The 23,557-nt window shown below is 39.3% G+C and overlaps 2 protein-coding genes across 3 annotated transcripts in view; one reads left to right on the top strand and one right to left on the bottom strand.

Moving 5' to 3' along the window:
• Positions 1-17,787, top strand: coro6 (coronin 6). Its single transcript, XM_028465948.1, has 11 exons — positions 1-139; positions 5,641-5,840; positions 11,009-11,131; positions 14,352-14,481; positions 14,549-14,727; positions 14,828-14,947; positions 15,028-15,132; positions 15,207-15,352; positions 15,483-15,540; positions 16,059-16,286; positions 16,570-17,787. Exons 2-11 carry the CDS (start codon positions 5,643-5,645, stop codon positions 16,690-16,692), a joined length of 1,410 nt encoding a protein of 469 aa, XP_028321749.1. The 5' UTR covers positions 1-139; positions 5,641-5,642; the 3' UTR covers positions 16,693-17,787.
• The window catches only part of LOC114475259 (von Willebrand factor A domain-containing protein 7-like), an 11,902-nt gene continuing 6,120 nt past the window's right edge, over positions 17,776-23,557 (bottom strand). Inside the window, exons 6-14 of one of the 2 annotated variants that reach the window (XM_028465947.1) lie at positions 23,385-23,497; positions 23,188-23,304; positions 20,619-20,819; positions 20,403-20,535; positions 20,147-20,296; positions 19,787-19,879; positions 19,463-19,716; positions 19,090-19,383; positions 17,776-18,531 (exon numbers count right to left, since the gene is read on the bottom strand). In XM_028465947.1, coding sequence (XP_028321748.1) covers positions 18,127-18,531; positions 19,090-19,383; positions 19,463-19,716; positions 19,787-19,879; positions 20,147-20,296; positions 20,403-20,535; positions 20,619-20,819; positions 23,188-23,304; positions 23,385-23,497 — 1,760 coding nt within the window. In that variant the 3' untranslated portion in view covers positions 17,776-18,126. The remainder of the gene's footprint in view (positions 18,532-19,089; positions 19,384-19,462; positions 19,717-19,786; positions 19,880-20,146; positions 20,297-20,402; positions 20,536-20,618; positions 20,820-23,187; positions 23,305-23,384; positions 23,498-23,557) is intronic. The other variant, XM_028465946.1, reaches the window with a different exon arrangement.

Genomic DNA, 23,557 nt, shown 5'->3' on the forward strand with positions numbered 1-23,557 from the left:
GCACAGGTTCTCAGTGCGTCTCCTTGTGCCGGGACAGCGTCGGACTGCGGGACATCAACCCAAAGAACAGCGGGAGGAACAAAGCTGTGCTGCTTACGGTGTTTTTCACAGGGAAATAAGTGGTCTCCCTAAAGCACAGGTGAGCTTTTTCCATGGCCTATATTTCCATATATAATGAGTGATGGTGACTCAGCTGTTTGGAGGGGATCGGACCTGTTCCCCCCCCTATTGGGAGCCAAGGAAAAGCCATGTTGGACACCTATTGGGAACTCAATCCCTGCACTCATACTCACACGCCCTGTCTGCGCGACAGCTTTACGCGTATTTGTGTAGGTCAGTGCGCAACGGTGGTTTAAGTTTACAGTCGTTCATTAACGATAAAGCGCTGCCTTTCACTCTGGGACTATTTGGGATCAGGCAGGCGATGGGAGGGGCTGCTGGTCCGGGTGGGACAGGAACACTTTGTCATGTCTATATTAGGAAAGTGGCAGTGTCACTATTTGGCTCCCATTAGCTGCGCCATGCGCGACACAGGGACTCTTAAACTTTTAACACACAGCAGCGATCCAGCAACACTTCACACGGTATGTAAACACACTGAGTTATTGTTTACTACTGCATACCTGCACACATTGCTATAGGTTCTAGAGCAGAGGTTCTCATCTGGTGGGGGGTGGAAAAAAAAAATCCTGCGCTTTTATTTTGAAGGAGTTTCATGTATCTATCGTTTGTCGCCTGATCGTCTGTGGTTTTTACTTTTCTTCAGGGATTTGTTTTTAGTTTTATGATGAAGAAAAATGGGAGTAGATTTGTGTCTTATTATTCAATTAAAAAAAAAAAAACTTTTCAATCAAACGAAAAATCACTTTAATCAAAAAACAACTTTTCGATCAAAAAAGTTTGCTTCAATCAAAGAAAAAAGTGTTCAAATGGAAAGAAAAAAAAATATTTTCTTTGAAAATGTTTTTTTTTGTTGTTTGAATTGTTTTATTGTTTTGTTTTTTGGTTGTAATACACTTTTTTATATTGAAAAGTTTTTTTTTTTTTTTTTTTAAATTAAGTCATCTTTTTGTGCTATCATTCAATCAAAAAATGTAATATTTCCAACAAGGAAAAAAATACACAGAAAAAAAGTTCAGGTTTTTTGGCATTTGAACACTTTTTCTTTGAAATATTTTTTTTGATTGAAAAGTTTTTTTTATTTTTATTTATTTTTTTATTATCAAAAATTCATATCTCAGTTCGTAAATTGACCAATTTTGACGAAATTTGACTCGGTTGTGTCGGTTTAGTTCTTCTACCCCACCAAATTTCATCTGGATCAGTTTTGGATTACACATTTTGTTGCGATTTTTCGAAGAAGAAAAAAAATAGGGGTTCCCATATACATTTGGACCTTCTGTATATAATTCTTAATGGGGATCCAAATGTCTTCCAAGCCTTTAAAGTGTGAATTATCATGGTGTCATGATCAGGATCAATGATTAAGATAATATCTGACAAAGAGGAGATGTTGTACTTGGTGCAGGTTTTGAGCTCTCTGAGTGCTCTCGTTTGTCATAAATTCAAATTGTGAATTTCTTCAGTTAAAACCTGTAAAAATTCTAACTGTTTCTTTGCATTTGCCAAAAATGTCACAACAAACCTGGTAAAGTCAGGCTATTGGCCCTAACTGCTCAAATACAATATGAAACCTCACAGGAACACAGACTGTTGGTATCTTCAGTGTAATGTACATGACTTTAATTTGGTTTACCTATCTAAACACGTGTAGTGTGTGCCCTGCCTTACATCTAGAGCAGGGCAATAATCAACTTAGAAGGGCCAATTAAAAACTAGGACCCCTAAAGAGGACTCCCTAAGATGCTTAATGCATTCTTATTGATTACTTCAGTAGCCTACTCGAGTACTTTATAAATATCTTGGCAATTATTGCCATTTTAGTAAGTTACATAAATGCATTAGTTTTCCTCTTAATCCATACAATGAATGACAAATATCAGTCCCAGCAGGATTTTCACTTCAAAATTACTTGATTTTGTGACCAATTTTTGTGTGATTTAGAGGAATATTGTGTGATTTTTTTTTTTTTTGTGACAATTTGCAGTATTATCCAAAAAAGTTAAGTTCTTGAGCTACTTTCCTTCTGTGTGTTAGTTTTGAATGGATATTTCCCGCTTTGCTGGCTTAAAGTGGCCCCTGGAATGGAAATCTTGTGCTCTAATTTCACACAATGTTAATAGTCAGACATTATAACTTACCATACCAAAGATGGGATGTATTTAAGTATAGATAAATGTATCAAATATAATATAAATCCTAACCAAATGATGATAGAAAATGTTTATTACCATGAATATGTTTTTGGCTCTTGTTGATTTTATCCATATATTCTCTCTGGGACTCTAACCCCTGGGTGTGACTGCAGTGCTTGGTTGATGATGTCATTGTATTAGTGGTCCTCTTCGCTCACTATTATGTCTGTTCTCAGTGACTTTGATGTTTGGCTCTCACTGGACAATCCACTAATAATATCTGCACTGATGGCAGGTGCAGCCATAGAACATCCCCCTGTGTTTCAGAAGATTACGAGGCTCGCTGGCCCTCAGCGTGTCGTCAGTAAACAAGCTGGGTCTCCAAACACAACACAGAGTAAAAAAAATAAAAAGCTGCTGCAATATTTGAGCGCTTTGTGTTTTAGAGAATCAGATAATCTAACTAAAAAGCAAGGATGGTCTGTGTGCGTGCGTGCGTGAGGAGCAAATATCTCCCCGACGCGGTGCGAGTTTGACCTGAAACTCGGTCAACGGGTTCCAAATATCCCGAGTGTGTGTATCTGTTATTTTGGAGTAATTTGGTCATTTCAAAATGTTTATTTTAATTTTATTTCACTTCTGGACGCCCCCGAAATGAAACCTATTCAACTTTTGACCTCAGGGTGTGAGGGGGCGCTAGTGCACCATCTATATCTATTTCACTGCACAGCTCACTTCCGGTGCGTGCACGAGCTCCCGTGGACTTCTCTTTTGAGGAAAAATACTTTTTTACTGTTCTTTATTTGGTGATGACATTTCGAAACGTTTATTTTCATGTTAGTTTGACCGTTCACTATTTAGACCGGACAGACCTCAATAACTTCCGGGTGAGGAAGTTATTGACGGCAATGGCTGCTGTGTTGAAAGCTGCACATTTCTCAGCAGCGCGTGTGTGAGAGAGAACCAACGGAGGAGATTTGTGTCCAAGGTAGACACACACACACACACACCGATCAGGTGCGCTTCACTATCGATCACCGTCTACGTGTGAAACGGACCACCATTTAGTCCGGTTACAGTCTGTGTCACGACACCCGTCCATTGGGTGGTAGTAACTGCAGTGTTGTGTCAGATCAGTAAACGGTGCTACATAGTGAAGCCCGCCTGATGATTACTGCAGCTTCACTCACGACACACCTGCCACTACACCTAACTACTGAAAATAGATAAGTTTAGTGAAAGTTAGGCAGGCACACACAAACACACACTAAACGACAACAAAAAATATGAAAATGACTCAAAGTACACAAAACTAAATATTTATACAAAATTTACATAAAAGACAACACAGATAAATACACCAAACGACAACAAAAACATGAAAATGACTCAAAATACACTAAACTAAACACTTATAATCCCACATGAATACATACTTCCGACGGGTACTGTACATTACAGAAAAAAACACCAAACGAAAAAAATATAAAAATGAGTTAAAAAAAAAAAACCCACATTTATCATGCGCATGTCTGAATTTGACACGGGAAATTGCACACGCTATTTTACTTTGCACCTGCAAATATACCCCTTTATAATGCTACAGAATATGTTGTTATTATTATGCCCATAATTGACAACTCCTTTTAATTTATTTATTTATTTATTTATTTATTTTCTTTTAAAAAGCTCCCACTATATGAATACATACTTCCGACGGGCACTGTACTCGACTTCAAAAAAACATACATTTACAGAAAAATACAACAAAAATATCAAAATGGCTCAAAATACACAAAACTAAATATTTATACAAAAAATACACAAAATTACTCTCGAATCACATTACAATAGCAACAAAAACAATAATTATACAAAAAGACACATGACTCCAAAAAAACATACATTACAAAAAAATTAAATAAAAAACAGTAAACATTTATGCACAAAAAGCCAACAGAAAGATACACAAATACACATGACTCCAAAAAACATACGTTACAGAAAAATACACCATACAAAAAAATATAAAAGTGATGAAGTCATGCATTTGTCCCATAGAATTAAACCAGGAAAATTACACCCACATTTTGCACCCGCAAATATACCCCTTATGCTTCCATATGAATACATACTTCCGACGGGCACTGTACTAGTAATTAATAACGCGCAAAAAAGAAAAGAAAAACGAACTGCATTGTTTTGTAAACAGAAACTGTGTCTCCTTTTTGTTCAATCTAAACAAAAATTATTTAAAATATGTAATACAAATGAGTGTGTTCATTGAGATGTAATTTTAAATAATTTAATGACTAATAACGCTCTTTGCTCTTGACTGATTTGTCAAAACTTATAGAAAACAACTCCATTTTGTTACTTGAGCTGCAACAAACAGCATTATGACTATTCGGAGAAAATCAGCACAAATTAAAGCTACAGCATCACATGTGATACAAAATGTCACCAAAGTGGCACCTGCTAACAGTTTTCAAACGAAGATGCGAGAATAAACACCAAAGATTGACGTTCGAGATTCTATTTAATGTTGGAGGGGATTCGCGTCAATATACTGATTCTGGATGCGCTTCAAAAATCGAAAAAATCCCTATCCCTCATTAGTGGCGAATTTTGAAAAATTCATATCTCAGTTTGTATTTGACCGATTATAATTAAATTATATTCACTTATGTCGGCTTGGTTTCTCATTTACCCCACAGAGTTTCATCCAGATCAGATGCCGATTGCGCATTTCATTGCGATTTTTAATGGGGGTGCCCATACTTTTGGACCAACTGTATTGTTATTAATGGGGATCGAAATTTCTTAATTAAAAAAAAAGGGAAAAAAAAGGACCTTATTTTCAAACCAAGACTTTTTCTAGGTGGGATCTGAAATTTTCTTTCTATAAAAGAATTTCTTATGTTTTTTTTTTTTTGTTTGTTTGTTTGTCTTTGTTTTTAAATTTTTTTTTTTTTCTAAAGAACAGCAAAAATAAAACTGACGGAACATTAAGTCACGTGGGGCACCTATCATGTCACCTAAACTGGCCAATGAGGGGCGCTGCGTATGCGTAGACTGGCAGTCTATGGATACATTTATGTATCAATAGCCACGGCCATAAAAAAAGACATGAATTGCTCTTATTGGGTCAGCAGAACAATACATGTATTAGTGGACCATTTGATTCACACCAAGGCCTTTAATAGTGTTCTGTTTTAATTATGAACTTCTGCTATCATTGCTGGCCTATCACTGATCTAAAACCATCAATATTTAAGAGTTGTTGTTGTATCACAGAAAGGTAAATCTCTGACGTTTGCTCATTTTGTCCACCCCCCGCCTCCACTGTTTCTGCATGGTCCCATGGTTCCACCCTTCTGCTCAGCCATGAGTCGCAGCATCGTGCGGCAGAGTAAGTTTCGCCATGTCTACGGCCAGTCGCTGAAGGCGGAGCAGAGCTACGATGACATCCGTGTTTCCAAGGTGACGTGGGACAGCTCCTTCTGCGCAGTCAACCCAAAGTTTTTGGCAGTCATTGTGGAGTCCAGCGGGGGAGGGGCCTTCCTGGTCCTGCCTCTCTCTAAGGTCAGTGAGGTCACGGCGGGAAACTTAGAAAACTCATTGCACCAAAGGTGGTGTTTCTGTATGGATTCTTTTTCATCTTCTTCCTTTCCTTCTTCTTCTTTTTCTTCTTGTTCTTCTTGTTCTTGTTCTTGTTCTTCTTGTTCTTGTTGTTGTTGTTCTTGTTCTTGTTGTTCTTGTTCTTGTTGTTGTTCTTGTTGTTGTTGTTCTTGTTGTTGTTGTTCTTGTTCTTGTTGTTCTTGTTCTTGTTGTTGTTGTTCTTGTTGTTCTTCTTGTTGTTGTTGTTGTTCTTGTTCTGACAATTTTCTTGAATGTTTTAGGCCCATCCTGGGGGTGCAATTTCATGAAATTTGGCAGGAGGGTACAATTTGGTGAAACATTTAACGTGTAGTTTTTTGATGCAATTTTGGGACTCGTTAGCGCCACCTAGCGTTTGTAATTTTCTACTGGTTTGAACTAGCTGGAAGGCATTTAGTAGGTAGAGTATATATAAGCATTGGACCGTGACAAGCAAAAATGTAAACCTATGACCTAAATCCAACGGGAAGTCTGGAATTTTGAATTTTAGAAAATTTGGTACTTTTTCTCAATTTTTATAACTTGTATCTAATGAATCATGCAACTTGGCAAAATATTTTGTTTGATAGCACTTGTACTTGGATCACTTTTATGATACAGTGTTCAGGTTAAACAGATTGAACGTAACATTATTTTTTTGTTTCTATTGGGATGTTGCGTTGGATTTCTCCAGTTCCAGCTTAGAGTCATGTTTTTGTGCGAAGTTAAATTGTCAGTGGTTGAGCTACGAAGCATTTGGCAGGTGGTGAAATATTGCTTTGAGCAAATATGGCTGAAATGCATATGTGATAGAAATGCTATTCACACAATCACAGGAAGACATCAAAGAAGGCTTTGAAAGTGATCACACATTACAGCATGAACACTGAGGGCATTGGTTGAAGAGTTTTAGACAGTTTTAAAAGCAATGTTTTTACCTTTTTTTCCCCACGTCAAACAAGGCGTTTCTGACCATCAGCTGCCAGGTATAATTTGGAGAGTGTTTAAAGTGAAATATAATCAGGATGGATAGAAAAAGTGTTTAAAATGATCACTGCAACATGAAAAGGAAACCACTGGAGGTTTATTTGCACGCTTTCCTGAATGGTCTCTTGGTCGACGTTCTTATTATTTTTTTCCCGAACTAAAAACAAGAAAGCCAAGGGTTTGATTCCTGGGTTAAAGGTTGTCTATTGTGGTGTCATGCTCTCTCAAGCCATTTTGTTATAAAGTCAGAATCAAAGCATTGTTTTATTCTTTGCAGCTGTAGCTTCAGACTCCCTATATTACATTTCACATAAATAAACACCATTTAAAACTAGTTTTAATGTAACCAATGCACAAAGGCTGCTGATTAATTAATGGATGTGGGGAATTAGTTGTGTTATCAGTTCAAGGTAAACATTTTAACAATGAATTCAATAAAAATAAAATGTAAAGCTTGCAATGGCAAACCAAACCAAGGTCTGTTACGATTTTTAATGTGTTGGATAAGATCGAATCATCACAACTATAAAAAAAAACTGGAAAATTAATGGACAGAAGCTCTAAATATAACAAAATAAATGAAATAGCAGTAAAGAATTGTTATGTGTATTTAGTTAATCTGACCCTAAAGAGTGTTAAAGCAGTAATGTGAGGTTGTGAGAACATATTTAAACAAATATTTAAAAATAATCTAATGTAACTCCCTGGGAACAAATTATTTAGTGTACTCATATTATAATAAGTGATCCATTTAGGGAAAAACGATTAACATTATGACCATCAAACCGCCCTCAGATATCGGGGCAAAGCCTCAACTTGAAGTTGGATTGAGGATTTTAGCACTAAGATGTTTGTAGCTTTTTTAATATAAGGTACAGTGTAGGTTATTATAGCAGTTCAATGAAATGTTAGTAAAGTATAGATTTTATGTAAACTGGACCTGTGCACAAAAACAACCATTTAGTTCAAGTTTTTCTTTCCATTTTAACCTCTTTTATTTCATTATAGCCAAATAACTGATGTTTTTGAGACATTGTATTATATACAGTACCTGGAAAGAAGGAAGGACCAGCTGTCGTGCTTTGATGAACGGCAGCTACACTGTCCTCATCACTTGCTTAAGAAGCAATTTTTCTTGGATCACAGCTCAACTGCTGACACTGGCCATAATCATTCAAGTGTGCAAAGGTTGACCTGCACTGTGTGAGATGCCTTTGCTCAGCGGGGATCGTTTGAACTGAGCTGCGAGGAACAAACGCTCATCACCGTCCATCCAGAAGCTGAGGTCCTTCACACAGAATGTACAGATGTACAACAATACCATGAATCTTAACTCCACAGAAGGATTATTAGTGTTACAGAAGACAAGTCCACTTCTTTTTACAGTTTTTCCTCAATTGATAAGACACTAAGTTTCATTCACTGCACAAAATGACTGTACACATTTCTCAGAAACAGGACACTGATGTGAAAACCTTGAGGACAATTTCTGGTTTGCTCACATTTTCCAAAACTCTTGTACTCTTTTTTTTGAAAAAGACTGAACACACTTTTCACTCATAGCACACTTTTTTAAAAAAATGCATTGTACTGTGCACAATACAGCACTGTTATTTAGTGTAAGATTATTTTTATTTAGTAATGTACAGCCAGGCACTGCAATGGTCCCCTCTGATTCATTTGTAGCAGTGTTTCTCAAATGGGGTTACTTGTACTCCTAGGGGTATGCGATGGCACTACAGCGGGTGCTTGAAAGAATTAGAAATATAGGGTTTTGAATTATTTATGAACTGAAAAGTTTCGGTCCCGCACAAGGTGGGAGATGGCAGGAAATGATAAACTATAAAATATATATATTCAGGTGGCACTAAATACTGTTTTAGTACATTTATTTACAAAATGAAGTTCTTTAAAATGTGTTTTATCACCCATTAATTCCATCATTATGCTTTACAGTTGTTTTTTCACAGGATTCTGAACAAAATGTTGTAATCGGACAAAGGGGGTACTTGGATTCAGAAATAAGTGAAAAGGGGTACTTGAGCAAAAAAAAAGTTTGAGAAATGTATAGAATGCATTTGTGTTTACCGTAAGTTGTCATTTTGGAGGACTGTGTCATTTTTTTATACTTCATGTGAACACAGTGAGTGTTTTGTATTTAGCAGTGCAGTGTGCTACTTTTGCTCTGAGTTTGAAAACAAAGTTTATATTTTGACAATAAAAAGTGCACTTTTGACTCAAGTGTGCAGTGCTCTGCAAATTTCTAATAAAGAAAATAGGATGCAGTGTTTTGAGAAATGTGTGCTATTTTTCAGGATATCTTATCAATCAAGAAAAGCTGTAATAAAACAAAGCGAAGACGCTGTGTGTGTGTGTGTGTGTGTTTGAGGCCAACTCCGTTGAGATCCATCAGCCCATCACTGCTGCTAATTAGCTCAAAAAAGTAAGAGTACCAGTACACGCCATTTCTGAAGCCACTGAGTAATGGATGCAATTATATACTGAAGTCCTGGTGAACAGACATGCTATTAATACACACACACACACAGTTCTCCTGCTCCCCCCTCTGAGTCCCCAACAGGCCACAAGAAAAACTCATCTTTCAACACCCCGTCACATAGCTATAAATACACATTGCTACATTGTGTGTGTGTGTGTGTGTCTGGTGTTAGAGATATCTCAACAAGCTCAGACACATGTTAACATGATAGGAACTATTGGAACATTAGAGTGAGCCCTTTTCATGAACATGTTTCCATTTCTTTGTCGTATCTCTGTTCTTTTCTAAAATTCTCAGAGTCTCAGATCTGGGAATTTAAGAACTTGTTCTTGTTTTGAACTGGTCGACTTCCTAGAAGTCCTCAACTAGCTGGAACCGGCCGGCTTTTGGGGAATGCTGTGTCCATGAAACGTGGCCCATGGTGTGTAATACAGAATGTATTGGTGTTAGCAACTTAGAGATAAAAAATGTCCACATACTGTATTTACAGTAGATGGCAGGACTAGGTTTGTACAGTTTAGCTTCTACATGGAAGTCCCCAGAAAACATGATTTCCAGACAAGCTTTCCATTAGTTTTTGATCTTATTTTACTTTGCAAGCACGGACACAACAAACTGGTGCATTCAGAATACTGAAAACTTTCTATCAGACTAATCTTTACTATTAGTCATGTTTTGAGTCGTAGCATCACATTTTGGTCCCAAGTATCCCCCATAAATTATTATTATAGCTATACACGTCACCTTTTTTTTTTCTTTGTCTGCACATGCTGTTGAAGATCAACACTAAAAACAGTGCAATCTTGTAAAGACAGCAATGCATGTTTTGGTATTGCAATTAAATAAATGAATATTTTATTGCATAATTGTGACCATCACCAGCCCTCCTTAAGGAAGGGTAAGAAACACTTTATTATAGGGAGGATATAAAAAGAGAGGGCAGTCTTACACCTGGGTGAGGGGGAAGGGATCAGGGAGTCAGGGTAGGAAATGTATGGGGTGGGGAAGAGTTGACTGTTTTAAAGTGAGATGTGATGTTGTAGTTGTACATATTGTGCTTAGCCAGTCTGGTGACAAGTGTGTAGCTTTAGTATAATGGTGGTGGCTGTGGACAGAGGGAAGGAGTGAGTGTTTATACCTAAAACAGGTATTTGGGATCAACGTGTCTAAGGTTAAACCTAGTGCGAGTTTATCCCACAGCCAAAGGCATGCCAGTGCATCCATGACCAATGTTTGTGCAAGAACCGCTTCTGCGAACCCATGCCCCGCCGTGGGCCCTAGATGCAGCCAGTCCAGCAGAAAGAGCGGGGGCCAGACCATCATACCAGTATGCTGTGCGCACAGCCCCTAGGCGGCACCGCCCAAGCAGGGGCCGGAGTCCGTGATATGATTTAATTTTTTTGTTCTAGATGGGTTGTTTATGTTTGTCTTGATCATGTATTGTTGTGTGTGTTCAATGGACACACTGTTTAAGTTTTAACTTTCAGCATCAACTGTGGTGATTATGACACAAATTAAAACTTCCAACTCGGGTCAGTCCATAATATCTGTTTATGATGACAGTATATTTTCATTTTTTTTACACATATTTCATCCTTTATCCCAATTCTTTGTCTCTGTGCTGCAGACGGGTCGTGTGGATAAAAACTATCCGCTGGTGGTCGGTCACTCTGGACCCATCCTCGATATCGACTGGTGCCCTCATGACGACAACGTCATCGCCAGCGGTTCTGAAGATTGCACAGCAATGGTAATCACACTGTGTATGTGTGTGAGGCAATCATTTCTGAGTGGGTGACAGAAGTATCAGATACTTGTCGATGACTTGGAGATGCTAACACTGATTCAGCAGGTCATAACTGTAGGCTCAGCAGTCAAGTGAGGAGAATCAGTGGAACCATCAGCAGACGCTTCCTGTGCTCAGTCACTGGTAGCTTTGCATCAGTCCCATTGTCATGCATGCATACACCTGCATGCGACTCATTTACAAACTGCTATTTCACCTGTGAGCATTAAAAGCAGCTCAATCACTAAAGTCGTAATAATGACTGAGCACAAAAAAGAAATTGTTCTCAACTTGACCCAAAAACCTTCCTTGATAAGAAGCCACAACCCCAACTCATGCAGGAAAATGCTAGTTTTTTTAATCTTATACTGGAAAAAGTGGTACAGTTTGAACCATAAATACTGTAATAAGGAATATAACTGTAGTGAGGCAACATTTAAAAAATATAGCCATATACAGTATATTGGGTGTTAAAACCTAAATTGGCATGAGGTAAATCTTCTCTTTTAGTCTAAATTGAGTGCCTTTAATTTATAATTTAAAAAGGAAAGTGTAGTTTTTAGCATAGGTTTTTATCCTAGAGCTGAAAAGGTTCAAATAAAAATGGCATTTCATCAGATTTCCAACATGTACTGTATAAAATTTGAACCTTAAGTTTCAGCGTCAGGACCTACGCCGGGGGCATGCCGCCAACATGACGCGGAGGTTAGCCCGTTTACTTCTGCGTGGAGGAAACGCCTCGCTATGCGTTTGGCCGCACTGCCGCTGGGGGGTTGTGTCTGTGTTGTTGTTATAAATGAGCATTAAAAAGCCCATGTTTATCTTCCCATCACAGAATAATATGTTTTGATTTAAGTAATTTTTCTCTGGAATATTATTTACCTACTCTACCTAACTATGTTGTTTTAATGTTTGTGTCCAACAAAACACACAGTTTCAAAATGTGCACTCTATTTTTCAATATAAACATAGGTAACTCGTAAACAAAGTATAAAAGTGTCGACTGCTCTGGTCAACAGTCATGCCGGGGGTGAGGAGATCCAGACCCCGCAGTAGAGCGGAGAGAGAACAGCGAGGTAACCTAGTCCACGGGCCCAGGAAGCGAGGGGTTGAAGCGGGACAGCGCCGTAAAGATCGCTTTAAACATAATGTCATGTCAGCTCCTCTATCAGCCTCCACAGCATGTTGTTTACTGTAAATGAAACACACAAACACGCTGTAGGTACAGAGACGAGGCAGTAGTAGTGATAACACCTTTTGTCTGTGATTGACTCCGTTTGGTGGTGCTTCACATGCTGCAGCCATGAAAGGAAATAATAAAACTCTAACACTTTTAGTCAGTCTTGGTTTTCTCTGTGACCCAATCCGCTGTAGAATCAACTCTCGTATCACTCCACAAAAAGTTGAAACATGGCAGTGTGACTGGAAAAGGCAGTGACCGGGGCTGAGGTTTGAAGCTGACTAATCACAGCCCTAGTTGACTACGAACCTTAAATTAGGCTTAAACCAGGCTTAAGTGTTCTACTGAAATTATATAGACTCTATTACCTTTTGCAGCCTAATTGTTAAACTTTCAATCTGAATTTTCCAGGAATCCTTTAAGGAGAGGCGACCACTGCTTCCTTCTCTCCAAGTCTGTACATCAATGGCAGCAAACTGGAAATGTCTGGCGACATATCACACAGTTGTCTTCTCTTAACAAACTTGTTAAGTTTGAGTTATGACTATGTGTAGTCAGCAGGGGGCAGTCACAAGCAGGCCAACTGGTTCCATTGGACATCACATGCATTGTGTGTTACTGACAGTCGACATGTCCACATGTTCTTGGTAACATGGCAGGAATCTTCATGCCAGCAAGTGATGAAATGGCTGCATCTCCTGTGGCAACAACTGTTTCGTGTGTGTGTGTGTGTGTGTGTGTGTGTGTGTGTGTGTGTGTGTGTGTGTGTGCGCGTGCGTGTGCGTGTGCGTGTGTGTGTCACACAGACAGACGATTGCAGCTGTCCATGCAGTGGAACAGAAAAGCCAAAACAGTGATGTCATTGCCTTCAGTTTATAAAGAGTGATTGTTGTATCACTTAACAAGGGTCATTACAGTGCATTAGTGTGGATGGAGCAGGAATCCTGTGAGAGTGCTTTTAAAGCATGTTTGCTCAAACGTGACATGCTTTGATCAGTCAATTATTTACACATACAGTTCATGTAAAGTTAGTGATCTTGACTTATTGACATTTTTAATAAAATCTATTTAACATGGATGGAATTGTTGCCACACAGAAGGGTTTGAGTTCAGTTAACATAGGCTGTGTTCAAAATCATACACTAACGTACTTTACACTACACACTCAATGAGTATATACTTTCTACTATATGCTATTCGTGTGGTTAGGATGATTAGAATAATGAGCGTTTCCACTGAAGTATACTTCTAAGTTTCCCAAGATGCATTTGAACCCACAACAATAAAAACCTGAAGCACACTGAGGCTAAATATCTGGGTTGATTCTGAATTTCTGAAAGTACTGTAAGTGGGAAAGTCACCAAGTAGAACATCAACATGTGCTCATTTGATCCATGAAACTCACGGAAAACACATTTCTAGCCGACATTTGGGAGATTTTCGGAGACCCACTATTCTGCTTACTTCCAGTTAACTTCAAAACAAGAGCCCTATTTACAAAAGTGTTAAAAAACACTAATAGAAGACAAGAAGAGATGCTTTTGTTTTGAAAAGGGGATGTTTGATTTTTAGCTTGAAGCTGGTTCCAGTATTGAGTATGACTAGTTTGCCCAAGGCGCATATTTCAAAAATGTCCCGATATAGTTTACATCTGAGTATTTCTCACATGCTCAACCTTTCCATACTATCTATTTGGAACGCACTATACGTTCTCATTTTAGTATGAGTAGTATGCGATTTCAAACACAGCCTATGTCTTGAGTTTCATGAGTTTTTTCCAGGTACTGCAGGTTTCCTCCCAAAGTTTAGTTTTTGGAAGTTTTGTTGCGTAAGTGTGCTGGGTTTGGGACAAAACCATCTTTCTTCTTGATTTATTTAGTTTTATTCTAAACTTCAAAAAAGCTGCAGTGACGATTGTAATCAGTATTCAGATCTGGATCGACTCTTCTGGTCTAGTTTGAGATGTTCCCATATGGTCTCAGAGAGTCTCCCTGTTGTCCCCAGGTGTGGCAGATCCCAGATCACTCATTGATCCGCCCGGTGACTGACCCAATTGTGGTCCTGGAAGGTCACTCTAAACGAGTCGGCATCATCAGCTGGCACCCCACCACACGCAACATACTGCTCTCTGCTGGTAAAACACACACACACACACACACACTCCGAATTTGAATCATGAAGTATATTATTTCTATTCCCAGGTAGCGATAACCTGATTATAATCTGGAACGTTGGCACGGGTGAACCCCTCATCTCCATGGAAGACCACCCAGATCTCATCTACAGCATCAGCTGGAACCGGAATGGAAGCTTGTTTTGTACCACCTGCAAGGACAGACGTCTTCGTGTGTGTGACCCCCGCAAAAGGGAGGTGGTGGCGGTGAGTGTTCAAAAAGCTGGATATGGCCACTTGGAATCATTTCATAGCAATAAATGAAGGGTATTTAAGGGAAAGTGATCCAGTGATATTCCTCCAACAGGAACGTCTGGCTCCCCATGAAGGGATCCGACCAATGAGGGCCATTTTCACCAGAGACGGAAACATCTTCACCACAGGCTTCACCAGGATGAGTCAAAGAGAGCTCGGCCTCTGGGACCCAGTGAGAAATCCCTTACTTAACCCTGACGAACACCAGAAATACCAACTATATGCTCACTGCATGATTCTTCATCTCCACAGACAAATTTCGAGGAGCCTATTGCACTTTTGGAGTTGGACACAAGCAATGGCGTGTTGTTACCGTATTACGATGCAGATGCTAACATGGTGTATCTGTGTGGAAAGGTAAGGGAGACCTGATCTTGCTTGTAGTGACAATGTCTTCAGTGTTTTAAGAGCTGTAGCTGTGTTCTCTGTAGGGGGACAGCAGTGTCCGATACTTTGAGATCACAGAGGAGCCGCCGTACGTCCACTATCTCAACACCTTCAGCAGTAAAGAGCCTCAGAGGGGGATGGGCTTCATGCCCAAGAGAGGAGTGGACGTTACCAAATGTGAGATCGCTCGGTAAGGGTCAAAACCACAACCTTTACCACCATTTTTGTTCTGGCTGTTTTTCATTGTGATTGTATCAGACACGGAATGTTAAAACTTCTGATTGTTGTCACTAATTTTTTGATCTCTTCTTGCTTTTCAGGTTGTTCAAGCTACATGACAAGAAGTGTGAAGTAATCACCATGACCGTGCCCAGAAAAGTAAGCACGAACAATCACATCAAAAGAGCTTAATTTTAACACCTTCAATCACATTCCAATTTAATTACAATGAATTTTACAATAAATCTGAATACAGCCAGGTGGCACACTGCATATAAAACTTTAATTAAATTTGTTTTCACAAGTTCTTTAAGCAAAATTTTATATATGTTCACAAAATATTGTTTAAACCATTTTTAATTTAACTCTTCTAAAGGATTTGAGGGTAGTTGGTGTTTCTACAAATAGTGAAAGTGACTCAATCTCTCACTACTGGACTTCCTTCTCTGAAAGACACTCAGGGGGAGTTCTGTTCAGTTTACACACTCCGGTACAGTTGGTGGCGATAAGCACCTATTCATGTTGGTTGCAACAAACCAATAACCAAGTAGGAAGGAAGGATCTCTTACCACTAAACTTACATCTTCCACTTATTGTCTGAGAAGAAAAACTTGGAAAGAAAGAATGTCAAACTAAAGTAATGGTTAATCCATTTCCGCTTCTTTCCTCTGGTTTAGTCGGACCTCTTCCAAGACGATCTGTACCCAGACACAGCAGGACCCGAGCCCGCCATGGAGCCTGATGAGTGGTTGGACGGCAGAGACGAAGACCCCATTCTGATGTCTCTGAGGGACGGTTACATACCGCCAAAGAGTCGAGAGCTCAAAGTGGCAAAGAAGAATGTTCTGGACTCAAGACCCTCGACTCGACGCAGCATGTCCACCTTGGAGACCAACAGCCTTCCAGTGAGTTCTTCATCTTTCATCTTCATACTGTGCTCACACGGCTGATGGGCAGGTAGAAACAATCACCTCAAAGGCTTTCCACGCATGCTTAAGAACATTCATGTAAAAGTAAAGCATCGAAAGGTGACGCCTCCTTTTACGACCACCCATCTCATTTGAAACCCTTTTCTATCTTTGACGTTTTCTGTCTCCTGTTGCTTCCTGTCCTTGACCTATTTTCTCCTTCATCTTTTTTTTTTTCCTCTCTTCCTGTTCTCCTTCCTTTTCCTCTCGTCATGTCCAGCCTCAGTTGCTTGAGAGGTTGTTGGAGGAACTTCAGAATCTGAAGGCCACAGTTTTGTCTCAGGAGAAGAGAATCTGTGACTTGGAAAATAAGCTTTCCCAATACACCAACGGCACTGACTGACGTGCACGTGAAAACACCATCTAAAGAACTGGTCTGTATTTTAGGAAGGCCCATCATAGAGAGAATCTGTTCCCTTTTCCACGGACAAGGCGTTACTCTTGTCTCCTAAATACTCTGAGTGTTTGTGAAGATACAGAAGCTGAGAATGGTGTACATTAGTGATGCACAATACTGTATTGATGACCATAATCCGTTATGCTGTTATTTTATAACTAATTTGACCGATAACCGATGTCAATATCAAAATCTCCCCCTCACACCTAATTGTAGAGATTATCTAGTTAAATTAACATTCAGAATTATTCTTGTTCTCATGTTGGAAAATGCAGACATAAGCCAAAGATGAATATAATGTAATACCAGTAATCATTCCTTGTGCAAAATTAGAAAAATATTTCCACTTATGTTCTATAAAACGTCTTATATTTATTCATGACCATAGCCAAACAATGAAGAAACTTGCAGCTTATACTACTTATAACAGTTACTACCTACTTACATTCTGTATTTAAATGGTAAAAACAGTATTTTTTTTTTTTTTTAGAAGATCCAAGCATTCTGTGTTAGAGCTATACTTGAGGCAAAAAACAAACTGTCAGTAAATTCAGTGTATAATTGTACTTTGAGATTGTTCAGTGTCTCTTACCTCTGTTACAAGCACTCCTGCAGTCTGCTGCCCACACACGAGATGGCGCCACTTAGTGACGCCTTTCCGTGTGCGATGAGGAGTCTACATAATACAATGTCTATTGGTTCAATATATCAACGGAATGGTTGATATCCAATACTTAATTTTAAAGCCGATATTGATAAAAAAGCAGATAATATATTGTGCATCACTAGTGTTCACTGCTTGTTTTGAGGCTCATATCACAAATCCATCTCTTTACCATTGCCATTAACACTGAGTGCCTTCCATGACACAGCCTTCCAATTCATTCACGTCATGACAGTAAGTTGTGTACCTGAACAGAGTTCAGGTACACAAGCAGCACAGTAACGACAAAACACACACTTTGACCAGTTTATTCACATAATATATATATCGGGACACTTTTGAAAATGTAAATAGTGAATTTAAAAAAAAAAAAAAAACAGCAAAATGAAAAAATGTTGATCTTGTAGCAAAGTGTTGTACTTTAGACACGTCATTTCAACAATAAAATCCTTTTTGTAAAAAAACAAAAACTTGTTATTGTTGTTTCTATGTTGCTTTGTTTCCCAGAGCATAATGTTCCTCTAAATGAAAGCGTCATTAGTTTTTATTGTCATGCACTAATAAATTATAATCCTTATTTAACAGTAAAGAACACCTGGCAGTAAAAAAATGACCATAAGCCTCATATATAAACACAAAGCTACATTCATTGTTTGAGGTGAACTCAAAGTTAAGAGTGCAAAACATTGCAGGCTGGACATTTGCTTTGTGTTGGGTCAATTCTCACTAAATTTCACTACATGTAATCCCAGGATTATTAAACTGAGATACAACCACATTGACAGCATGGTCCTGGTGGATGAAGACTGAGCACCCACTGAGCCTTCCCTGATGTTGTAGGCGCAGGTCCCAACGTTTCCCACTCTGTCCACGACCAGCAGCTCAGCTTCAGGTGAACAGCAGGATGACGTGTAGGACGCCAACGTCACGTTCTCATTCCCCGCCTCCAGGCTGGTGTTCAGCATACCACCGCCTTGTCGAAGTGTGACACGTTCTACACCCGTCCCATCATTTCCGTCGCTTACTCGCACCGACAAGTCCCACATCGCAGAGCTGCAGTTGTCAGAGCAGTTGGACTGCAGGCTGAGCAGTTCACACACTGGTGCAGTGAAGTCGGTCACCTAGAAGGTGGAAAAAGTAATGTCCATGATGTGGAAAAAGTATCTCAAATATCGACAAACAACTGATGGCTGATGTTGTACTCAAGACCAAGATAAAGACGAGCTGAGACCAAGACCATAAAAACCTATTTTAAAAACCATGATAAGGTTAAACAGTTATAAAGCACATTAATGAAATTGAAGAATAGCAGATCGGTGCTGGTGTTGACTGGTCTTGACACAAAATTCCGAGTCGCACAGTCTGAGACCGAGACAAGACAGAGTAAAAATGCTGCTGAGTCCAAAACATGAGCAAGACCTTCAAAATGTAGTCTCCAGAACAAGAGTTGAGAGGGTTTTGAGTACTACAACACTACGAGCAGTTTTCAAGCATTTACTTTAACATTCTACGAGTGAAATATCAATCATTTTTAGAGCAATACAAGTAAAACTAATAAAAAAACTAATGTGCATTCCATACTGGTATATCAATAACTTTATTCTCTTAAATATTACAAAAATATCTTACTCAGTGTATGATAGTGTAGTTTTTGGAGACGTGTTTGAAAGCAATGTTACCGTGTTAACAACAGAAAACCGCAACACGATGTAGTTGCTGTCACCACCCCCTGGAGCCTCGGCCTCAATGGTGAGCGTGACGTCGGTGCCGGACGGTGTGTTCAGCGGTGCGGACAGCATCACAGTCCCGTTTGCACTGGTTCCATTTTCCAGTAGTAAACTGGTGGGGAATGTGGAGGCAAAGCGTCTGTTGTTCGTGGCTCTGATGGTGAAGTTTCCATCTGGTCCATTTGTCGTCAATGAGAAAGTCACGGAAAAGTCACTGCCTGGTTCGAGGATGCTACTTGAGTCCGCCTGCAGTGAGACGGGATCAGAAGACAGTTTACAAATACAAACCTTACTTCATGTCATCAGATCTGATCTGGATACTCACGGTTATAGTCACATTGGAGGCTCTGAAGTTGGTGGTCGACTGTCTTTGAAAGACGTTTGATTGATCTTTTCCCTTCACGCGCACCACAAACTCGTCGGAGGGAACCCTGTCTACCTGAACCAGGAAGTTTCCACTTCCCTGAGACTCAACCACTCCATTGATCTGCTCCGACCCTGATGATGTGACTAGTGTGACGTTTGTAACTGTGGCAGTGGAACTCCCTGTTAAAGTCACTAACAAGCCACCGTTCACACCTGGAATGATAAGGGTCAGGGTTTGAATATGTTACATCAATGAGATTCCAATTGGTGGAGCTCTTCTTACCTGCTCTGGGTCGTGTTTCAAGAGCATCAAATCCTGAGAAAACGCCCTGAGAAGGTGCCACAAAGTCAAACAGGAAGTCAATTGGACTTTCACCTGTTGAGAAACAGTCACAAGGTAAATAACTCAGTCTTTAAGAAGCCATGAAGTTAAAACTATGAAATGTCAGTACGTCAAAAATAGTGAAAAATCTTTTTATAAATCAACGTAATACAAAACAAGAGCTGCAATGTTTATTTTAGGGTTCAAACCAAATTTTTGACATATAACAAATGGCAAATAAAAAAAAAACTTGTTTCGGAGCTGCTGAATATACACATGTTGATTAGATCTGAACTGACTTTTCTCTCTCGGCTGCCTCACCTATAACCTTCAGTGTGTAAGAGTCATTTGAGTTCATGTTGATTTGCCATGACCCTTTTATTTTTGTGAGCTGCAGACTCCTGAAGTTCCCCACAGACTGAGAAGACGTGATCAGTGAGCCTGTTGTGCTGGTGCTTTGTTGAGATACCCCTTTAAGCAGAACAAAAATAGAAGCATCTCTTATGATAGAATGGTAACGAAAAATTGGTGTTCATTGAGCGAAAAGCCCATACATAGATTCTCCTTGTGGGGATACCTGTAGGGCTGGTGATGGTGAAAGTGACGGAGGTCCCTGTGATGTAAACTCTGACATTTGATACGGTTTGATCCACTATAAAAGTGAAGCTGTCCTTCTTTCCGGGGTTCCTGACTGCCTGAAGAAGTGTCACCTGAAAGTTCCAGGAAAAGAAAACCTGATGAGCCATTGATTTCTCTGTGAGGACACCAGACAAGGGGCTGTTGGTGCCATTACCAAAGAAGAGCTTGCAGATTCAGTGATGATGGTTGCTGCACGGGGAAGATCACTCTTGGTGACCTCAATGGCTAGACTTCCTGAGGCCTGCGCCAGGTCTTTGTAGAGCTGAGTGTCCGATGCTGACATTCTGCTCAACAGGTTTGCATTTCTACGTCTGCGACTGTTCAGTGGCGATGAGTCAGTGATAAAGAAAGTCACCTAAGGGAGACGGAACAAGTTAACACATGACCTTAACAGAAACAGGCCCATCTTCTTTAATACTTTGTAGTTAAATCAAAATAACAACAACACTTAAATTAGTGCTGGGCGATATATCGAATATACTCGATATATCGCAGCTTGTAGTCTGTGCGGTGTTGAAAATGACCATACCGTTAAACTCGCGGACTTTTTTTTTTTTTTTTTTTTTTGAAATGTCATTGTAACCCACGTCATAAAGAAATGTATTATATTTATATTATTTAATTATATTATATTTAGCAGAAGTAAATTTATTATAACATCTACTCTTCAGTTATTTATATACAATATTATTTCACCGCACTAATATACTGCACTGACGTCACTCATCCAAACGCACACACGCCAGCCAATCACAGACCAGTATCCTAGTATAAACAGGAAGCATGAGATACGGGAGGAGAAGGCTTGAATACGGGAAACGATCAAGCAGCAGCTGAAAACGCAGCATATGAACGGTAGCACGCACACCCGGTGCTCAGCAGACAGCACTTTACTAACTGTGCAGACCAGCGGTTGTGCCTTGCACCTGACAAAAGGAGCGATCGGCAGCAGAACGGAGGACTTTGTATAGGCGACTCAGATTGCATCGGCCAGGTTTTTTAAACCCCCCATGGATCTAAAGATGGTGAACTACCCACGGAGATGACGTAGTGGACGGTGAACTGCAGGTCTACCAGAGCGGTAGGACCGCCGCACCGATCCTCTTACCAGGAACGCATGAACTTCAATCCTACCAGGGTGGTAGGATCAACTTTATTTAATTAGGTTCTCTTCCAGTGGACCAACCCAACGAACTTCAGTCCTACCAGGGTGGTAGGACTGACTTCATTTTTCGTTTGAGTGGAACTATTTTTTTTTCCCCAGGCTGTGACGCCTTATGAACTGAGCTAAATCCCAGCGGGTGAACTGGAGTCTGTTTTGAGACCACTTTTGTTTATTATTATTTTCTGTAATATAATAAATCCATGGTACTTATTTTCTATAAACAACAAATTGTCTGTCTATTCTCTGCACATCTTAGTAATCATTCCCAACTCACACTTGAACCTAGAAACTAATCTCAGAGAAAAAAATTATTAACCAACAGTAAATGTACAATTGGCTACATCATCTTAATGACAACATGCACAAAAGGGCACTATTTGTTTTAAAATATTGTAGTGGCATTATGTACAAAAAGTGCACTTTAATTTTGTGTTTTGAAATGCCATGTGAGTTGCATCCTGCACTAATGTCTTGTTTTGAAATGTCTCTGTGACAATTTTGCACAGAACGTGTACTTTCTGTTGACAATTTTATGTTTGAGCCACTCACTGTTTAATAAATACAGTTATGTCAACTTTGACTTAGTTGTGATATCCCCTTTTTTGCATTAAAGTTTAAAATTGGCATATATTAATGCAGTATGATCAAGAATGTTTTAATGTAGACATATAGAATCATCATACTGGTGTGATTTTGTGCATCAAAGTGTTAATTCAAGGGTAATGCAAAATATCGAGATATATATCGTGTATCGTGACATGGCCTAAAAATATCGCGGTATTTATAAAAGGCCATATCGCCCAGCCCTAACTTAAATCATTAAAACATAATGCTAGTGAAAATAACAGATGTATTCATCTTCTATAGCTGTGTAATGGTTAATATTAATGCAGTAAGAAACCTAGTTCAGCCTATATTGAGAGACAATGTTGGGTACAATCTGAACAAGTTACCAACTTAAAAAGTTAAATAATTGCCAGCTCAGTACCAGAAAGTTGGTGACAATGACATAAAATGGACTTTGATTATTTTTTCCAGGCATTGCAACAATGAATTTTAATGGGAGTTACCGCCCTTCTTGTCATAACCTAAAAACAGAAAGTGAAAGTAATTATGTGAGTAAAGATGTCTTGTTGCCCGTGCCTTTAAATTATCTTGTTCCTAACCATAACCTGATACCAGAATGAATTTTCTAAAAAAATGGGGGTGCCATTACATTTGTATTCACTGTGTCGTTATTAATAGCGATAGAGATTTCTTCAAAGCCTCAAAAGTGTGAATCATCATGGTACCATGATCAGGATCATATCTGGCAAAGAGAATATTTGACTATTGGTTTAACAAGAGCACCGAGAGCACAAACCTCAAACGCCAAATAAATGTAACACTATTTTGCATTTATTTTTAATTGTTTTATATGCAGTCCTGTCTAATTACAGCTTAATATGTGTGTGTATTTGTGTGTGCCACTGTACGATGGAAATAATCAAAATAACATCAAGAAGTTGCTTGAATCTATCTTTAAATGTGTGTGGGAGGACTTGGCGTAGCTGCTCACCATTGTTTGTGTTCTCTCGATGAGTGCGATGACTGTGTTCTTCAGCTGTTTGTCTTTAGCCGGTGCGTCGGTGAAGAGGAAGATTTCAGAGCTAAAAGGAGCGCTGCTCAAAGCCAGCTGCATCGTGGAGAAAATTAAATATAGTTCACGGTCAATCTGTCTCTCCACCTCGGCACGCTGTGGAAACGTGTGTGTACCTGAAGGCCTGAAAGACTCAGCTCCTCCTCATCTCCTCCTCCGCTCGCTTGGAGAGAATCAATAACGTCCTTGAACACTTTTGGGTCTGTTGTCTTTATCAGAGGTCCAAAATCTGAGAAGAAGTGATAAATGAGCTTCTGCTTTCTGGTTTTAAACACAATATTCCACATTT

The sequence above is a fragment of the Gouania willdenowi genome, chromosome 14 (genome assembly GCF_900634775.1).
Source record: "Gouania willdenowi chromosome 14, fGouWil2.1, whole genome shotgun sequence".
NCBI lineage: Eukaryota > Metazoa > Chordata > Actinopteri > Blenniiformes > Gobiesocidae > Gouania > Gouania willdenowi.

What these genes read in the sequence shown, in the direction of transcription:
- coro6 (XM_028465948.1), top strand. Translation starts at nt 5,643, where the DNA reads ATGAGTCGCAGCATCGTGCGGCAGAGTAAGTTTCGCCATGTCTACGGC. An exon ending in GCAAAAGGGAGGTGGTGGCG is followed by an intron (nt 14,728 to 14,827) that starts GTGAGTGTTCAA and finishes TTCCTCCAACAG; the next exon opens with GAACGTCTGGCTCCCCATGA. An exon ending in AGCTCGGCCTCTGGGACCCA is followed by an intron (nt 14,948 to 15,027) that starts GTGAGAAATCCC and finishes TCATCTCCACAG; the next exon opens with ACAAATTTCGAGGAGCCTAT.